This window comes from Leucoraja erinacea, chromosome 2 (genome assembly GCF_028641065.1).
Source record: "Leucoraja erinacea ecotype New England chromosome 2, Leri_hhj_1, whole genome shotgun sequence".
In the NCBI taxonomy this organism is placed as follows: domain Eukaryota; kingdom Metazoa; phylum Chordata; class Chondrichthyes; order Rajiformes; family Rajidae; genus Leucoraja; species Leucoraja erinaceus.
Window position 1 is genome coordinate 92661899 of NC_073378.1, and position 19819 is coordinate 92681717.

At 44.5% G+C, this 19819-nt stretch overlaps 1 protein-coding gene across 1 annotated transcript; it reads right to left on the bottom strand.

Moving 5' to 3' along the window:
- Nucleotides 1–325: 325 nt before the first annotated feature.
- Nucleotides 326–18514, bottom strand: LOC129712626 (mitochondrial assembly of ribosomal large subunit protein 1-like). The gene is made up of 4 exons (XM_055661202.1): nt 18027–18514; nt 14715–14896; nt 9325–9406; nt 326–722 (listed from the first exon to the last, which is right to left on the bottom strand). Exons 1-4 carry the CDS (start codon nt 18235–18237, stop codon nt 559–561), a joined length of 639 nt encoding a protein of 212 aa, XP_055517177.1. The 5' UTR covers nt 18238–18514; the 3' UTR covers nt 326–558.
- Between the last annotated feature and the right edge of the window lie 1305 nt (nt 18515–19819).

The following is a 19819-nucleotide window of genomic DNA, read 5'->3' on the forward strand; positions in this document are numbered from 1 at the left end:
ACCTCTTTAATAATTGACTCGGGCATCTTTCCCACCACCAAAGTCAGGCTAACTGGTCTGTAATTCCGTTTTCTCTCTCGCTCCTTCCTTGAAGAGTGGAATAAAGTTAGCTATCCTCCAATCCACAGGAACTGATCCTGAATCGGTCAGATTTGCTGCCTCACTCAGCCCTACGGCTCCACATTTTCGAGCGACTTCTGGGGGGTGGATTTTGCCCTGATTAAAGGAGGGGCTGGACAACCTATACTGTGTTTCTCTGCACTGAGAAAAGTGCAATTCATAAAACTGAGCTTGCCAGGGTTATGCTTAAATGCACAGGAAGATATATCTCATGAGAGGTTTATTTTGTTTATGTCAAGTCACTCAGTTGGCCCTTGTGCATTTTTAAATTATACAACAGCTTTAGTTTTTAGATGTGTTCAATTCACAGTTCGTTCAAAACAACCTCTTTTATTCATCTTGCTCTAAACAGATTCTTCATCCACTCTGTCATTGAGTCACAGCACAGTGGTTCAAGACCATTTCATTCTTCTGTATTTCAGTCCTTTTGAAGTCGCTCTATTTTTGCTCCAAGTCATTGGTTGGTTCATATATAAAATCCAATGGAAGAATTTCCAAGGGTATTTTAACCAACTGATCATCGTAGGAACGCAAAGTCCAGAGTTTCTCCAGTTCATAGATTTCCCTGGTTTCAGGTAGCATAAAGTGTACAATGATGTTCCCTTAGTAGGTGAGGTGAGAAGGAAAAAGAAAAGCAATATCAGATAAAGATTACATCATTATACGTTCCTTACAATACTCCAGTCAGCACACTGAAAATTACACTACTACTTTTTAACCATATTCATTATTCCAATCAACCCATTGTATTGTACTTATTAAAGAAAATAGTCACATGACACCAAAGCTTATAATTTATGTATTGAAATAGTAAATACAGATAGATTGTGGGTTGTTTTCCCTAAATAAATCCAGTGCTAATCATAGGTTTCGAGCCATGGGCAATGCTTTAAAAATAACAGCTCAATCTCCAAATGATGACTATAGTTGTGCTACTACACCTGCAGTAAGTTAAACTATGTAGACAAACATTAAAGGCAACAAACTAAGACCAATTTGTATCAGACACTGAGGGTCCATGCACATTAACCTCCATTCCTAGTCAATGGCCAAGTATCAAATAAATTATACGTAGGTTTCATCAAGATGTGTGGCAAATTAGTTTTGACAATGACAATTGGACTGACCCCATAAAGGCCAAGAATAATCTCCACAAGACTACTGCGTATACTCAACAAGCCAGAGGCTCAATACCATCGATCAGATGCCATACAACTGTGGCAAGGCCTGAATCCAACAAAATTAACTGAAAATGGGGAAATGAGTACTGACCATGATTAATCTCTACTGAATGAGCCAATGCTTTCCATGCCCATTTTAAGCAGGCAAACAAAGCTCCACCAGGGTGTGAGCTTCATTCCTCACTGGCTCTGACCCATCCATGTCAGATCTGCTTTCACAAGGGTAAACGCTCAAAGCAGCTGGCCCGGATGGATCCTAAAATAGTGCACCATATTCTTAGATGATTTTTCAATCTCTCACTTTAACAATCTACTGCCCCCCCATTTGCTTCAAGAAAACCTCCGTCATTCCAGTCCCCAAGAAAAGCTGGAGTAACTCGGGGGTCTTCTTGCGTATGGCATGCACAGCCTAAAGTTATAGGTCAACTTGTTCTATTTGATTGTGCACACCGGGTTGATTGCATTCGTCGAAACAGGGCGGACCACATGAAGGTTGCAATCAAAAAGTGACATAACATTGACACTCTAGGTCCAACATCAATCATGATCAAGTACTTTGAAATATTGGTAATAGTGTCTCTTGGTGTGTCTTGTGTGGGGGGTGGTGGGAGGGGGAAAGGGGGGAACTGCTTGTGGTCGCCCCCTCGACGGAGAGGCAACTTTTTCCATGTCTCCCTCGCAGCCTAACAGCTTGGATTGGTGCCTGGAGACGGGCCTGGAGCTTCAGCAGGGGGCAAAGTGTGGACTTTTCCATCACGGAGCGGGTGAACCCTTGCAGTGGGTCGCCAGAGAGGAGAGCTCCAATTGCTGGCCCGTGGACTGTTACATCCTCAAGCCACGGTCTGCGGAGCTTCTAGCCACGGGCGCGGCGTGGACTTACCAGGCTGGGATCCCTCGCCGGGGGTCGCGGGAGAAGAGCTCCGACAGCCGGCCTGCAGCCTATAACATCCTGAAGCCGCGCTCTCCAGTAAGAAAGCGCCGATTCAGAACCTCCAAGCCGCGGAGGGTGTTTGACCGTTTCGACGTAGGAGTTTCAATCATCCCGACGAGAGGGCCTATACATCGGGCTGTTCGTAGCGGCGACTACGGAGGGTTCATGGCCCCAACCATGGGTTAACAAACAGGTGGCCTGACTGAACTTTGTGCCTTCCACCACAGTGAATAATGCTGTGGTGGATGTTTGTGCTAAATCTTAGTGTGTATTGTGTGTTCTTTTTAAGTGTATCGCTGCCGGCAAATTCATTTCACTGCACCTTCGGGTGTATCTGACAAATAAAATTGACTTTGACTTCAGCCTACATCTGTACCAATCAGGCAGGACAGTGGCACGGCAGTAACGTTTCTGCCTTACAGCGCCAGAGACCCAATTTCAAACCTGACTATGGGTGGTGTCTGTTCGGAGTTTGTGTGTTCTCCCTGTGACCATGTGTTTTCTCCAGGTGTTCCGGTTTCCTCCTACACTCCAAAGATGTATAGGTTTATCGGTCAATTGGCTTCCGTAAGTTGTAAATTCTCCCTAATGCGTAGGAAAGCTTTAGTGTACGAGTTGATCGCTGGTCGACGCTGACTCGGTGGGCAATTTGAAATTTGGAACAGAAAAAATCACATGTGGTTAAAGTACATTTTTATACATTTTGGTTTCACTACGTAGAAATTTCAGGGCACCATAATGTTTGGTTTCACAGGTGTTTGTAACTGCTCCGGTGTGTTTAATTGCCTCCTTAATGCAGGTATGAGAGAGCTCTCAGCGCCTAGTCTTTCTTCCAGTCTTTCCATCACCTTTGGAAACTTTTATTGCTGTTTATCAACATGAGGACCAAAGTTGTGCCAATGAAAGTCAAATAAGCCATTATGAGACTGAGAAACAAGAATAAAACTGTTAACATCAGCCAAACCTTAGGCTTACCAAAATCAACTGGAACATAATTAAGAAAGAGAGCACTGGTGAGCTTACTAATCGCAAAGGGACTGGCAGGCCAAGGAAGACCTCCACAGCTGATGACAGAAGAATTCTATCTCTTATAAAGAAAAATCCCCAAACATCTGTCCGACAGATCAGAAACACTCTTCAGGAGTCAGGTGTGGATTTGTCAATGACCACTGTCCGCAGAAGACTTCATGAACAGAAATACAGAGGCTGCACTGCAAGATGCAAACCACTGGTTAGCCGCAAAAATAGGATGGCCAGGTTACAGCTTGCCAAGAAGTACTTAAAAGAGCAACCACAGTTCTGGAAAAAGGTCTTGTGGACAGATGAGACGAAGATTAACTTACATCATAGTGATGGCAAGAGCAAAGTATGGAGGAGAGAAGATCCAAAGTATACCACCTCATCTGTGAAACATGGTGGTGGGGGTGTTATGGCCTGGGCATGTATGGCTGCTGAAGGTACTGGCTCACTTATCGTCATTGATGATACAACTGCTGATGGCAGTAGCATAATGAATTCTGAAGTGTGTAGACACATCCTATCTGCTCGTTCAAACAAATGCCTCAAAACTCATTGGCCAGCGATTCATTCTACAGCAAGACAATGATACCAAACATACTGTTAAAGCAACAAAGGAGTTTTTCAAAGCTAAAAAATTATCAATTCTTGTGGCCAAGTCAATCACCTGATCTGAACCCAAATGAGCATACCTTTTATATGCTGAAGGGGACTAGCCCTCAAAACACACATAAGGTAAAGATGGCTGCAATACAGGCCCGGCAGAGCATCACCAGAGAAGACGCCCAGCAACTGGTGATGTCCATGAACTGCAGACTTCAAGCAGTCCTTGTATGCAAAGGATATGCAACAAAATACTAAACATAACTACTTGCAATTACATGACATTGCTGTGTCCCAAACATTATGGTGCCCTGAAATGGGGGACTATGTATAAACACAGCTGTAATTTCTACATGGTGAAACCAAAATGTATAAAAATTGCCTTTATTAAAATCTGACAATGTGCACTTTAACCACATGTGATTTCACAAATCTCAAATTGTGGAATAGAGGCAAATAAATAAATTATGGGCCTTTGATCCAAACATTACGAAGGGCACTGAAGTCCCTTGCAATTTGTGTCCAGTAATAGATCTAATCCCTTGCATTATATTCCGCTCTGGATCACCCTGACAACACAAACACTTTGTCAGTACGCAATTTATTGACCACTGCTCAACCTTCAACACCATAATGCTGAATAGGATTATGACTAAACTTCTGGACCTTGGCCTGGGGTCTACATCAGCAACTGGCTTTTGGACTTTGGCTAACAGACCTCAGTCCTAGAATTGGTCATAACATTTCTCCCAAGTGCTGCTATTCAGGGTTGTGTGCTCAGTCCCCTGCTTTACTTCCTGTCGACCCATGACTGTGGCCAAGTACAGCACCAACTTGATCTTTTAGTGACCCCACTGTTGTCGGCCACATCAACAATATGAGATGGAGTAGACTTTAGATGTTAGAGGTACGGTGTGAAAACAGGTCCATTGTGGGAAGGGGAATGAAAGTGTTTGGCAACTGGGAGACCAGGTAAGTCCAGGCGGACTGAGCAAAGATGTTCAGCAAAATGATCACCCAGTCTACGTTTGGTCTCGCCGATGTATAAGAGTCCACACATTAAACAACGGATACAGTAGATGAGGTTGGAGGAGGTGCAAGTGTTGTACATCCGCAAGACTAAAGGTAGACTGGGTGGTCGTTTTGCTGAACACCATTGCTCAGTCCGCCTGGACCTACCTGACGGTTGCCAAACACTTCATTTCCCATTCCCACACTGACCTTTCTATCTAGGCCTCATCCATTGTCAGAGTGAGGCTAAACGCAAATTGGAGGAATAGCAACTCTATTTCGCTTGGGCAGTGGTATGATGTTGATATCTCTAACTTCAAGTAACTTCAACATCTGATATAGATAGATATGCCATTTATTGTCACCATACATGTACAGTGAAACTGAAAGCTGCTCGTACTCAGTGCATACATACAATTTTACACAAAAAACAAGAAACAGAAAAACAAAACAGAAGGGAGATGGGGGGGGGGGAATAGGTGCACAAATTCTACGGCGCTACATACATATATACATATATACAGATGGAAGTCCGTGTTGGGCGGTGTAGTCAGTGCATGTGTGGATTTGAATTTATGGTAGATATAATTCTCGGGAAGCAGCTATTCCTGAGTCTGTTTGTCCTGGATTTGATGCACCTATAGCGCCTTCCAGAGGGCAGCAGGTCGAACAGTCCAAACGCAGGATGGGAGCTGTCTTTGGTGATCTTCTTTGCCCTGCTAAGGCAGCAGGAGGTGTAGATGTCCATCAGGGAGGGGAGAGGGCAACCAATGATCCTCTGCGCTGTCCTGGTTACCCTCTGAAGCCTCTCCCTGTCTGCCATGGTGCAGCTGCCATACCATGCTGTAATGCAGTATGTCAGCAGGCTCTCGATGGACGAGCGGTAGAAGGTCAGCAGCAGGTTAGAGTCCAGGTTGTGCTTCCTGAGGACCCTCAGGAAGTGCAGCCGCTGCTGAGCCTTCTTGATGACCGCTGTCGTGTTGTCCGTCCAGGAGATGTCAGCCGCGATATGGACGCCGAGAAACCGGAAGGTGTTGACCCTCTCCACACACTCGCCGTTAATGTGTAGGGGGACTAAGTCGATGCTGTGCCTCCTGAAGTCGACAATGAGCTCTTTTGTTTTTCTGGTGTTCAGAGCCAGATTGTTTTCTGAGCACCAGGTTGTCAACTTCAGGACTTCCTCTCTGTAGGCTGCCTCGTCTCCCTTTGAAATAAGTCCGACCACAGTAGTGTCGTCAGCAAATTTGACGATGCGGTTGTTGTTGTGGGCCGGACTACAGTCGTAGGTGTAGAGACAGTATAAGAGGGGGCTTAGCACACAGCCCTGTGGGGAACCGGTACTCAACCTGCGAGTGGAGGAGAGGTGGGGGCCAAGTCTCACAGTCTGGGGCCGGTTTGTGAGGAAATCCTTAATCCAGGCACATGTGACAGTGGGGAGGCCGAGAGTGACCAGTTTACTAATGAGGATGTCCGGGATGATTGTGTTAAAGGCTGAACTAAAATCCACAAAGAGCATCCGGACGTAGCTCTGCCCCTGCTCCAGATGGCTCAGCACAGAGTGGAGAGCTACGGTGATGGCGTCTTCTGTGGATCTGTTTTGGCGATAAGCGAATTGGTGGGGGTCGAAGTCTGGTGGTAGATAGTCCTTGATGTGCTGGAGGACCAATCTCTCGAAGCACTTCGTGATTACCGGAGTGAGGGCAACAGGACGGTAGTCATTTAGGCTGGTGATGGGAGACTTCTTCGGCACAGGGACGATTGTGGCTGATTTTAGGCAGGACGGAATAACTGCCTGGGCCAGGGAGAGATTGAAAATTCTGGTGAAGATGGCAGTGAGCTGGTGGGCGCACGCTTTGAGCACCTTACCAGGGACTCCATCTGGGCCGGTAGCCTTCTTGGGGTTCACTGCCAGGAGCACCCGTCTGACATCGTGTTCCCCGACAGTGAGTGGGGTAGTACAGGAGCCAGGTGAGGGTGGGAACAGGGCTGTAGCAGGTGAGTGCTGCTGTTGTGATGTTTCAAAGCGGGAGAAGAAGCAATTTAGCTTTTCTGCCAGCGGCGCACTCAGGTCTTCTGACTTTGTGGCACAGCCTCTGTAGTTGGTAATGTCTTGTATGCCCCGCCATACCTCCCGTGTATTATTGCTGGACAAGTGGGACTCTATGCTCCTCTTGTGATCCGCCTTGGCCTTTTTAATACCACTTTTCAGGTCGGCTCGAGCAGCCCTGTACAGAGCTCTGTCACCTGACCTGAAGGCAGCATCGCGGGCTCTGAGGAGTGTGCGGACCTGACTGGACATCCAGGGTTTCTGGTTTGGGAAAACCCGTATGTTTTTGTCTACAGTCACATTTCCGATGCAGAACTTGATATAGTCCAGCACCGATTCTGTGAGAGTTTCCAGGTCCTGGTGTTCGAATATGTCCCAGTTTGTCTGGGTAAAGCAGTCCTGTAGATTGGAGAGTGCATTTTCAGGCCAGGTTGTAACAGATTTTATGGTGGGCCTGGCACTGCGTCTGAGGGGGGTGTAGGCTGGAGAGAGCAGGAGGGAGAGATGGTCTGACTGGCCGAGTTGGGGGAGGGGGATGGCTCTATACGCGTGCTTGATATTGGTGTAAACATGATCCAGCGTGTTCACCCCTCTAGTAGAACACTTGACATGTTGGTAGAATTTCGGCAGTACAGTCTTCAAGTTGGCCTTATTAAAGTCCCCTGCGATTATGTGAACACCTTCGGGGTGGTCCTGCTGCTGTTCGTTAATGGTGTTCAGCAGGAGAGAGAGCGCCTTGTTTACATTGGCATCAGGTGGAATATACACAGCCGTGACAATCACGACTGTTAGTTCTCTCGGTAGAAAAAAAGGCCGGCATCTTACAGACATGTACTCGAGGTCAGGGGAACAATGATTGTCTATGATTGTCCCGTTGTTGCACCAATTCTCATGCACGTATATACAGAGACCCCCTCCCCTGCTCTTACCGGAGTCCATAGTCCTGTCCCCGCGGAGCAGAAAGCGTCCTGCTAGCTGCATGCTAGCATCAGGTATCCCCGGGTGAAGCCAGGTTTTGGTGATGATCATAACACAGCAGTCACGAACATACCGATTCCCAGCGAGTTGTAATTCCAGGTCATCCATTTTGTGAACCAGGGATCTGGCGTTGGAGAGATACAGGCTCGGTAGAGGTGGCTTGTGTGGTCGATTCCTTAGCCTTAGCAAAGCTCCAGACCTGCGGCCTCGCTTCTGCTTCCTCTCCATCCTCCGTCTGCGCCGCCTCCTAGACCCGACAACAATCCACGGGGACCCCGGTGGTCTTGCTATGTCGCCCGGGATGTTATACTTGCGGTGGAAGGCACCCGAAACCGATGTCTGACGCTGTACAACGATATCCCCGATATCCACGAGGTTCTGTCGGGAGTAGCGGGTGTAGCGGGTGTTCGCAGAACCGACTGCAAAGACGTACACGGACAACACAACGTACACAAACAACAAAAAGAGCACCGAGACAGAGAGCCGTGAGCCGCTGCGACCGTGCGCGCCGTCATCTTGGATCCGAGTATGTACAGGTGTTCCTCAGGGCTGTGTGCTGAGCCCCCTCCTCTACTCTCTGCATTCCCTCTCTCTCCATCCCTCTCCCACCCAAGTCGCATCAACTTCTCGTTCTCACCCAGCAAACAGCTAACAGGGGCCTGTGTCCTTTATCATCATTACTTTTTTGCATATCTTTCATTTATTTGTTCTATACCTCTCTACATCACCATCTATATCTCTTCTTTCCCTTTCCCTTTCCCATGACCGTCAGTCTGAAGTGAAATGTCACCCATTCCTTCTCTCCAGAAATGCTGCCTGTCCTGCTGAGTTACTCCAGCATTTTGATTCTATCCTTGGTTTAAAACAGCATCTGAACTTCCTTCCTACACAATTTCATTGCACTTGGTGTATATGACAATAAACTAATTTGAATCCGGGCCAGTTAGTTTCACTCCAGCTACTTATTGTATGGTCACATATATATCAAGTGTCTGTTCTCGGGATTCAGCTGACTTCCAAACCCCCAGATCTGGTTCTAGTTTATATCCAAGAACATTCAGAACAGGATTTTGTAATTGTTTCCAACTACACACTGTTTAGCTCGACTCTAGGTAACCTGCAGCCGGAGTCTACACCAATAGCAGCAAAACATATTATTTCAACGCCTCATATGAAGGGCAGAAAGTATCCTTATCGTTTACAACTCCCCAAAGCTCTCCATATTTTTCTCAATTCTGATACCAACTATGAAGAGAGGAAATGTTTAGAGGGACATGAGCCAAGTGCAGGCAAATGGGACTCAGTTATATGGAGCATCTTGGACAGCAAGGACGAATTGAATCGAAGAGCCTGCTTTCAATGCTATATGACTATGACGCTATTCAAATAACAATGCTAAAAAGATTAATAATATGTAAAAAAACATGCAGACTCACCAAAATCTATGCACTTCCAATCATCGGTATCTTTCCCTTCAATGTGAACATGGTAATTCTCTTCTCTCTTCAAGTGTTTATGCTGAAGAATAAAAACAACCATTCATTAAAAATTCAATTATATTACACAGGTAGAGAATGCAGGGTGACTTGCATTGGTCAGGTTGGGGGAGTGGGCAAATGAATGGCAGATGAAGTTTAATGCGGATAAATGTGAGGTTATCCACTTTGGTAGCAAAAACAGGAAGGCAGATGGCGTCAAGTTGGGAAAAGGGGAAGTACAACGGGATCTGGGGGTCCATGTACATCAGTCTATGAAAGTAAGCATGCAGGTACAGCAGGCAGTGAAGAAAGCAAATGGCATGTTGGCCTTTATAACAAGAGGAATATAGGAGCAACAAGATCCTTCTGCAGTTGTACAGAGCCCTAGTGAGACCACACCTGGAATATTGTGTGCAGTTTTGGTCCCCTAATTTGAGGAAGGACATTCTTGCTATTGAGGGAGTGCAGCGTAGGTTTACAAGATTAATTCCCGGGATGGCGGGACTGTCATATGTTGAGAGAATGGAACAGCTGGGCTTGTACACTCTGGAGTTTAGAAGGATGAGAGGGGATCTCATTGAAACATATAAAATTGTTACGGGTTTGGACACGCTAGAGGCAGGAAACATGTTCCCGATGTTGGGGAAGTCCAGAACCAGGGGCCACACTTTAAGAATAAGGAGTAAGCCATTTAGAACGGATACGAGGAAACACTTTTTCTCACAGAGTGGTGAGTCTGTGGAATTCTCTGCCTCAGAGGGCGGTGGAGGCCGGTTCTCTGGATGTTTTCAAGAGAGAGCTAGATAGGGCTCTTAAAAATAGCGGAGTCAGAAGATATGGGGAGAAGGCAGGAACGGGGTACTGATTTGGGATGATCAGCCGTTATCACATTGAATAGCGGTGCTGACTCGAAGGGCCGAATGGCCTACTCCTGCACCTATTGTCTATTGTCTATATATAACTGAAAGAATAAAATAATCCAGCATCATCTCAGATCTGCGCTTTGTGGGAACATTAGCCTGAAATGTCCTCGAAGGGGCAAAACACCTGCACTGCAGTTTTCTTATTTAGCTGATCTTACCTTGAATAAATGTCAAGGAATTCCTAGGTTCAGGTTGATTGGCGAGATCATAGAGACAGAAAATGATGGAGTAACTCAGCGGGACAGGCAACATCTCTGGAGGGAAGGAATGGGTGACGTTTTGGGTCGAGGCCCTTCTTTAGATCCTACAGAAGTGTTTTGATGGCAGGTTGCTTACAGAATTCAAGTAATGCATATGTGTATAAAAGTCCTGATTATTAACAGATTTTATGACTGACATTCACAAACATTCAAAATTACTGAAGACTAATCCTGCTATTAAATTTAAATAATGAAACATATTTACATTTTACTATATCATGACATTTTGGTAGAACAAACCAGGCCAGGACACAGAATAAAATGATAGGGCCTGAGGGAACGGTTTAAAACAGAGAGACCAAGGGGTGCCGGTACATAGTTTCATGAAGGTGCTGGAACAGATGGACAGGGTAGTGAAGAAGACATTTGGCACACTACCCTTTGTTGACCAGTATGTTGAGTACAGGAGTTGTACAAGATGTTGCCAAGACACATTTGGAGTACTGTACAGTTCTGGTCACCCTGCTGGGAGAATGAGTCCATTAAACTGGAAAGGGTGCAAAAAGGATATCCAAAGATTTAACCAGTCTGGAGGGTTTCAGCTATAATGAGCTGTAGGATAAGCCGACTCTTTTTCCCCCCAGGTGTAAGAGGCTTAAAAAGGATGTATGGGGTAACATTTTCACACCTGGGAGTGGTGTCATAGATTAACACAGTATGGAAACAATCCCTTCGGCCCAATTTGTCCACACTGGCCAACATGTCCCAGCTACACTGGTCACACCTGCCTGCACTTGGTCTATATCCCTCCAAACCTGTCCTATCCCATGTACAGAGCTGCCAAGTTTTGTCAGAGCATTTCAGTATTCTAGTACCTGAAAATCAGTATTTTGCTGAAGAAATCAATATTTTTACAGTGCTGAAAAATGTTTTTTTTAATGTGTGGTCATACCCATGTAAGAGTACAAGAATGTATAACTTTGCTACCTGTTGACATGTCTTCTACACACCTTACTTAACAGTGCATTCATTGCCATCTCTTTGTATACTTCTATTTGAACGGCTGCTTCCTGCTTTAGCACCAGGAAGCCATTTTGGAAGCCTCCCTCTCCCTCCCTCGCTCTCTCTCCCTCCTTCCTCTCTTTCCCTCCCTCTCCCTCCGCCTTTCCCTCCCTCTTCCTCCGTCTCTCCTTCCTTTTTTTCTCCCTCCCCCTCTCCTTTTCCCTCTCTCCTTCTCCCTCCCTCTCTCCTTCTCCCTCCTCGAACAGTCTGTGGCCCATAGCGCTATGTGTAAAGGCAATAGCGCTCCAGCTGGTAGCGCTATAGTTAGAACCCTTAGCGCTGTCGCGCTAAACTGACGGTGCTGTTTAAACCTGTAGCGGGACAGGCAGATCAAAGCTTACAAAAATAATAATTAATAATTCATAGATCCCTCTGCTCTACAACACTCCCCAGAGGCCTACCATTCGCTATGTAGGTCCTGTCCTTGTTAGACATCCCAAAATGCAACACCTCATACTTCTCTGTATTAAATTCCATCAACCGTTCCTCAGCCCACCTGGCCAATCGATCCAGATCCTGCTGCAATCTTTCACAGCCATCTTCACTATGTGCAAAACCACCGACTTTTGTATACGCAAACTAGCTAATCTTGCCCTGTATGCTCTCATCCAAATCATTGATGTAGATGAGTAAAGATGACAAACAATAACGGGCCCAGCACCTAACCCTGAGTCACACCTGTACAAGGAACAAACTGTCAGAGGAAGTGATAGAAGGTGGGTAAGCTTTGGAGGGATGTAGGCCTCCCAGGGAGGTGGGACTAGCTCGGTTAATCAGCTTGGCCGGCATGAATAAATTGGGCTAAAGAACATATTTCCATGCTGTATTATTCTGTGACTCTATAAGATCACCATACCATTGCCTCTCTATTTACTGCTCAGCTGTTTTCCATTGAAATAATTGGAATTGAAAGAGGAAGTCTTCCTAACATATTAAACTGGGTAACTGCAAGAAAGTGGCACTCCAAGAAGAGGAATATGCACTGGGAGCAACTATGATGACCTACTGTTAGATTGTTCATGGCCATTCCTAAATATAAAATATACATCTAAAAAAATCCTGACAGCTAATTAAGGAAATTTCAGCATTTAAAAAAAAAAATGCTGCTAAAGATGTGTAAACTAGTCTTTCCTCAATTTGTACATAATTCATAGATCTTTCTTAACTTGCTCTAGTGGATAAAGTTTCATTTATGGTTAATTGCCAAAGGAATGCTCTTGAGAATTGATACCTATTAGTATAATGAAAGCTCATGCAAGCTTTGATGTTAGAGTATTTCATGCCAGATTTCTGTCCTGTTTGCCAAGCACTGTAAATAGACCTTGGAGAAGAGTTCCTCAAATCTGATTTCTCTTAAAACAATGAGGAATGGTAGATAAAATGCACCAGCTACATTCCTGGCAATACCAGTTCAATTCCTCAAATATTTATAAACCTGCGTGGTTGACAATGTAGAGAGTTGAGAGCCTTCGCAGCAAGATTTTCCTAAGTTAATAGGAACAGATAATGGACACAGAATGCAGCTTCTAGTCAGGCACTTATTTGGGTCATTTACAAATTGTGAAGCTATGCGTCATATCCAAAGTACAGATCATTAACATACATTAGAAAGTTCAGCGATCCTACTATCATCCTCAGATGAATACCAGTCTGCAAAACAACCGTTCACCATTTCACTCTTTACTTCCTATCTCTTAATTAATTCATATTCACACTGCCAGTGCTCCTTTAATTCTCGACTTTGACTTTGCCATAAGTTGTGAGGCCCACCAGGAGGAAAGATGAAGGCATAAATGAACAGACCAACAGCATAAATTGCTACTATAGTGAACGGGAGGCCAAAGTATCAACAGTTCAGTTAGAAAGTAATTCATGAACCAGAACCAGAAATAACAAGGCTTCGCATAATTCCTTTGTTTTTAAACCTTATTAAACAATTTTTTTCCTTTGGCTGGTAGAAAATCCAAGTCATACGGGAAGGAAATGGAGATTCAAGATGGTGCTGCACTGCAATGTGGAGAACTATTTTCTGCACTCTGCATTTCCCATTTGCTCTATCTATTGTACTTGAGTTTGACCTGATTGTGACCTACATATGGTGTATCTGATCTGTTTGGATAGCATGTAAAATAAAGCTTTTCAGTGTACCTCAGTACACGTGACAATCATAAACCTCAACCTGAGAAGTGCGAGTGATAGGTTACGACATTGATCAGGAAGAAAAGGTGGGTATAGGAGAGAACTTAAAGAAATTGAGGGCAAAGTGGGACCATTAAATATGACAAATAAGATTAAGGAGAATCCGAAGGCATTGGGACCGTATCTCAGAAGGATATGTGTAGGAAGGAACTGCAGATGTTGGTTTACACGACCAGAAACATCACCCTTGATTCTCTTCAGAGATGCTGCCGGTCCCCCTGAGTTACTCCAGCATTTTGTGTCTATCAGAAGGATATACCTGGCTATGTGCGGAACCAGGGGATGTGGGTAAGGTCCTGAATTAATACTTTTCATTTGCATTCACCAAGGAGAAGGACATGGAATATACTGAGTTTGGAGGAGGTACCTTGATAATGTGGAGCATGTCACTATTAAGCAGGAGGAGTCATTAGATGTGATGGAACTCAGTGTATAAATCCACAGTGGTTAATCTCAGGATGCATTGGGAAGCAAGGGAGGAGATAACCCGGGATCTGATAGGGATTTTTGGCATCTTTATTAGCCACAGATGAGGTACCATAAGAATGGAGGATAGCTAATACTTTTCCTTTATTTCAGGAGGGCAGCAAAGACAAGCCAGGTCACTGCAGCCAGTGAGTCTTAGGTCGATGGGAGAAATTATTGGAGAAAATTCAAAGGGATTGGATTTATGTACTTTTTTAAAAAGTGGGTACTGGTCATGGATAGTCAGCATGGCTTTAAGCGGGAGAAATCCTGCATCACTACTTTAATTTTAATAAAATAACAAACACCTAAGTTTTAGAATGCATTTTCTGCAAAAATGCATTTTAATACATTGTCAACAAAATGTCAGGGTGAATGCTACAGAAGGTGAACTTTAACTTATTTGCCTAATCAAAAAATAAAACTACATCAGGGTTTGACTTTTGGAGGATCATAATTCACAATTAACATATCGACAAAATCTAATTAGACCACTTACCACTTTTACTGCATACTGTGCCATGGCTTGTAAATGTCTTGCAGAAGTTCCACTTACAACAATAAAATAATCAGCATACTTTATTTCTGTAGGAAGTTTGATAACGCATATTTCGTTGGCATTTTCTTGGCGTAACAAAGCCACCAAAACATCAATGTTAAACACTGGCTGGTAAATAGAACCTAATAGAAAGCAGAGTATATGTTTAGTCCATCACTGCCCATTTCTTAGAAACATTACTTGAAAATAGCTCAGGAAACATTTGTCTAATGTACAGTGCATTCAGGAATTATTCAGACCCCTTCACTTTTTCCACATTTTGTTACGTTACAGCCTTATTCTAAAATGGATTAAATTCTTTTTTTTTTTATCATCAAGCTACACACAATACCTCATAATAAAAAAGTGAAAACAGGTGTTTAGAAATTTTTTGCAATTATAAAGATTTAACTGAAATATCACATTTACATAAGTATTCAGACCCTTTGCTATGACACTCAAAATTGATCCTCGTTGCATCCTGTTTCCATTGATTGTCCTTGAGATGTTTCTACAACTTGATTGGAATCTACCAGTGGTAAATTAAATTGATTGGACATGATTTGGAAAGGCACACACCTGTGTATATAAGGTCCCACAATTGACAGTGCATGCCAGAGCAAAACCCAAGCCATGAAGACGAAGGAATTGTCCGTAGACCTCCGATACAGGATTGTGTCGAGGCACAGACCTGGAGAAGGGTATAAAACAATTTCTGCAGCATTGCAAGTCCCGAAGAGCACAGTGGCCTCCGTCATTCTTAAATTGAAGAACTTTGAAACCATCAGGATTCTTCATAGAGCTGGCCGCCCAGCCAAACTGAGCAATCAGGGGAGACGGGCCTTGGTCAGGGAGATGACCAAGAACCCGATGGTCACTCTGACAGAGCTCCAGAGTTCCTCTGTGGAGATGGGAGAAACTTCCAGAAGGACAACTATATCTGCAGCACTCCACCAATCAGGCCTTTATGGTAGAGTGCCCAGACGGAAGCCACTCTTCAGTAAAAGGCACATGACAGCCCGCTTGGAGTTTGCCAAAAGGCACCGAAACAATATTCTCTGGTCTGATGAAACCATAATTGAATTGTATAGAATGATGATTCATTTTTTTTTTAAATGTGATCCCTTACATAACAAAATGTGGAAAAAGTGAAGGGATCTGAATACATCCTTAATGCACTGTATATTTTTCAGTAATCACAATGGCTGATACAACACATTGCAAGGATTTCCCATTACACAGACTGCCTACTGTTATTGAAATCCATGGTCCATTTCTTCCCAATCTCAGCCCTCTGGCTCAATTTTTAATGATTAAGGTCAACTAATTTGTAGTTCTCTTGGTCGGTGTATCCTCGTCCACTTCATCTAGCCATAATTTAATCTGTGCCAAGCCCTGCTCACTTTTCACAACACTATACTATTGCTCAGTCACACTTCACCTGCAATTTTCAAATGTTGATTCTCAAGCTCCAATCCCATCATGTCTGCATCTCCCTCCAGTAACTTCAACCCTCCAGTAACTTCAACCCTCTAGTAACTGTGTTTTTTTTAATTGGCTGATTTTGCATACCCTAGTCCCCTTGCCCCATTATGTTATTTCTTGGACTAAACATTATTCCCTTTATCCTTTCTCTGTACACAATGGATGGCTCAATTGTAGTATTCAGTTCAGTTCAGTTTTATTTGTCATATGTAGGTTAACACAGGGTTAACGGTACAATGAAATGTGTTTGACAAGACAATGGGTCACCTCAGCAATGATATTACAAGGACATGTATAGTCTTTCCGCTGACTGGATAGCACACAACAAAAAGCTTTTTACTATACCTCTACACATGTAACAATAAACTAAACACCAAACACAGTCAAAGCGAAGGAATCTGATCCTAACCACTTCATTGCTACATTTAATAAATTTGGTCTCATCTTATCAGTGATATTCCCTTTGTACTACGTATTCTCCCCTCCCTTCTCAACCTTCTCCGTTACTGAAAACCAATGTTTTTCACTCTTTCACAATTCAGATGAAGGAACCCAGACATTAAATATTTCACTTTTAATTGATTCTGCCTGCCTTGCTAAGTGTTCCCAGTACTTTCCATCCAAAACTTCTCAGTGAGGCCAAATATCTAGTTTGGCCTCACTGGAACAGCATCTAGTACTTCGCTTGGGCAGCTTACAACCCAACAATTTGAATATTAATTTCTCCAACTTCAACCCTTGCATCCCCTCACTCTCCGTCCCTCCCCAACCTTCGTTGTCCCTCCCCCACACCAGTTTTACTGTGGTCCGATACTGTTGACCCGAAACGTTGCCTATTTCGCTCCATAGATGCTGCCTCACCCGCTGAGTTTAGAAACATAGAAAATAGGTGCAGGAGGAAACCATTCGGCCCTTCAAACCAGCACCACCATTCATTGCGATCATGGCAGATCGTCCCCAATCAATAACCCGTGCCTGCCTTCTCCCCATATCCCTTGATTCCACTAGCCCCTAGAGCTCTATCTAACTCTCTCTTAAATCCATCCAGTGATTTGGCCTCCACTGCTCTGTGGCAGGGAATTCCTCAAATTTACAACTCACTGGGTGAAAAAAAAAATTCTCACCTCAGTCTTAAATGGCCTTCCCTTTATTCTAAGACTGTGGTTTCTCCAGCATTTTTGTCTACCTTCGATTTTGCAGCATCTGCAGTTCCTTCTTAAACACTGTGGTCCTGTTGAGTTCCTATCTGTATACTGTTATCAACCATCTGATCTGTTATCAACCATCCAGCAATGGCCTATTGTGTAGGAAGGAACTGCAGGTGCTGGTTTAAAGACCCTTCTTCAATGTGTCAGCCTACTGTGTGCCCCACATTTTCTTATCGTTGCTTTTTGAATATCTCCCATTAATTTCTCCTGTGCCGTCTATATCTTTCGTCCCTCTCTCTCCCGAGTCTGAAGAAGGGTCTCGACCCGAAACATCACCCATTCCTTCTGTCCAGAGATGCTGCTTGAGTTACACCAGCATTTTGTGTCTATCTTCCCAAATATTAAACTGAGACTGCATGTCAGATGGAGGTAGAAAGATTCCGAAGAGGAGGATTACCACTGGTATTCAACAACTATTTATCCCTATTTATTCCAAATCTATCAATCCAGACATTAACTTCTCCAGTTGGTGCATCACTTACGCAACACATACCGAAGTGCAATACCTCACACACTTAACAAGATGCCATGTTACCGTGCTGTTCTGCGCGTTAGTATTTGATTGCACCCTGCGATGTACCTGGTTCCTCCGCCGTGCACCTCTCCATATGCTCGCTGCTGCAGTCCCGGGAACCGCGGACCCTGAGCCCGGGAGCGTGGTCGCCTCGCGCTGCCCGAGCCCGGGGATCTGGGCAGAGCAGCGCGCGCTGACCGGGCTCTCGAGCCGCCCGCAGCACGTTCCGGGCACCGCAGCCAGCGAGCGCTGCAAGAGCAGCGACCACCTTCATCATCGCCTGCAAACCACCCACCAGCACCAGGCCGGCCCAGGGGAAATCGCACTACACCAAAGATCCTATAGCGGAGCTATACGGTCTTTGCACTACACTGCAGGAAAGACACGGACGGAAATACCACACAAGCTGTCGACCAGAAATTCAACCCGACAGCCAAGCACTGCGATTACTAACAGTTCCGGCTTCAAACGAACAGAATTGCGACTTCGAAAAGAGGCGGACACATGACAAGAAAACCTGGAGCGAGATGGAAATTCATTCAATTTTATTTCTCAAAGGAAAATAAGAAATATAAATCAAAGATCTTATAGCGGAGCAGGATAGGCTACTCCTGCTAAATGCAATGGGCTGACGTGTAGTAGCTATGGAGGGGATCATGGGCATTTTTCCCCGCCCATTTTAGTAACCTGAGCCTACCTGACCCGACCCGACTCGCACTGTAATCAATGTTGCGGGGCAACAGTTTGTGTGGGTTAGATTCATAAATCTGTCAGTTCATACTTCTTGTCAAGAATAAAATTTGACTCTGGTAATTGTCTTTTTTAATGTTTTTTAAATCATTTATTTTTAAATGGTTCACAAGCAGTGTTTGAGTTGATTTTGTAGTAACCGGAATCGACCCGACTCGCAGGGTAATTGACATTGCGGGTGAACTTTTTGTGTGTGATATAGGGTTAGATTCATAATTCTGTTAGTTCATAATTCTGTTAATTCTTGTTAAAGAATAAAATGTTTATAAACACACATACATGAAAATTATATAAATGTATATAATCATATAACACAATTATATTTCTTCTGATCCAATAATGAACTTTATTTCAGACTAGACAAGGGACATTAAATATGAAACATTGTAAATAAGAAACATTGTAAACCTCCCCGCAACTTCACACACACTAGGCCTTATCCCCTCTCCCTACTGCGGATCCAATCTTTGGCCGGAAGCAAGATGGCGGAGGCAGGTTGCTAAAATGAGTCATATAATCGCCCATGAATCCGCCCATGAACGTACTACACGTTTGCGTGAGAGTAACCCATCTTGCTTCGCTATAAGATCTTTGATATAAACAACGTGCCTGGAGAACATGAGACTAACTTTAGAGTTGTGATGGAAACGGGTGATTATGGTGGGACAGGAGCTTGGTAGAGGGTTGTGGGGAGATTGTAAGGGAATGACGTTGGGGAATCAGCTCTAGACTTCACTCGAGCCTTGGTCAACTTGAACCTAACAACTGAATTCCAGAATTCCCTCCCGTACCACCCTCTCCCCGGGCACTTTCCGTTGCAACCGCAAGAAATGCAACACTTGTCCCTTCACCTCCCCCCTTGACTCCATTCAAGGACCCAAGCAGTCGTTCCAGGTGCGACAAAGGTTCACCTGTATCTCCTCCAACCTCATCTACTGCATCCGCTGCTCTAGATGTCAGCTGATTTACATCGGGGAGACTAAGCAGAGGTTGGGCGATCGTTTCGCCGAACACCTCCGCTCAGTCCGCAATAACCTACCTGAACTCCCGGTGGCTCAGCACTTCAACTCCCCCTCCCATTCTCAATCCGACCTCTCTGTCCTGGGTCT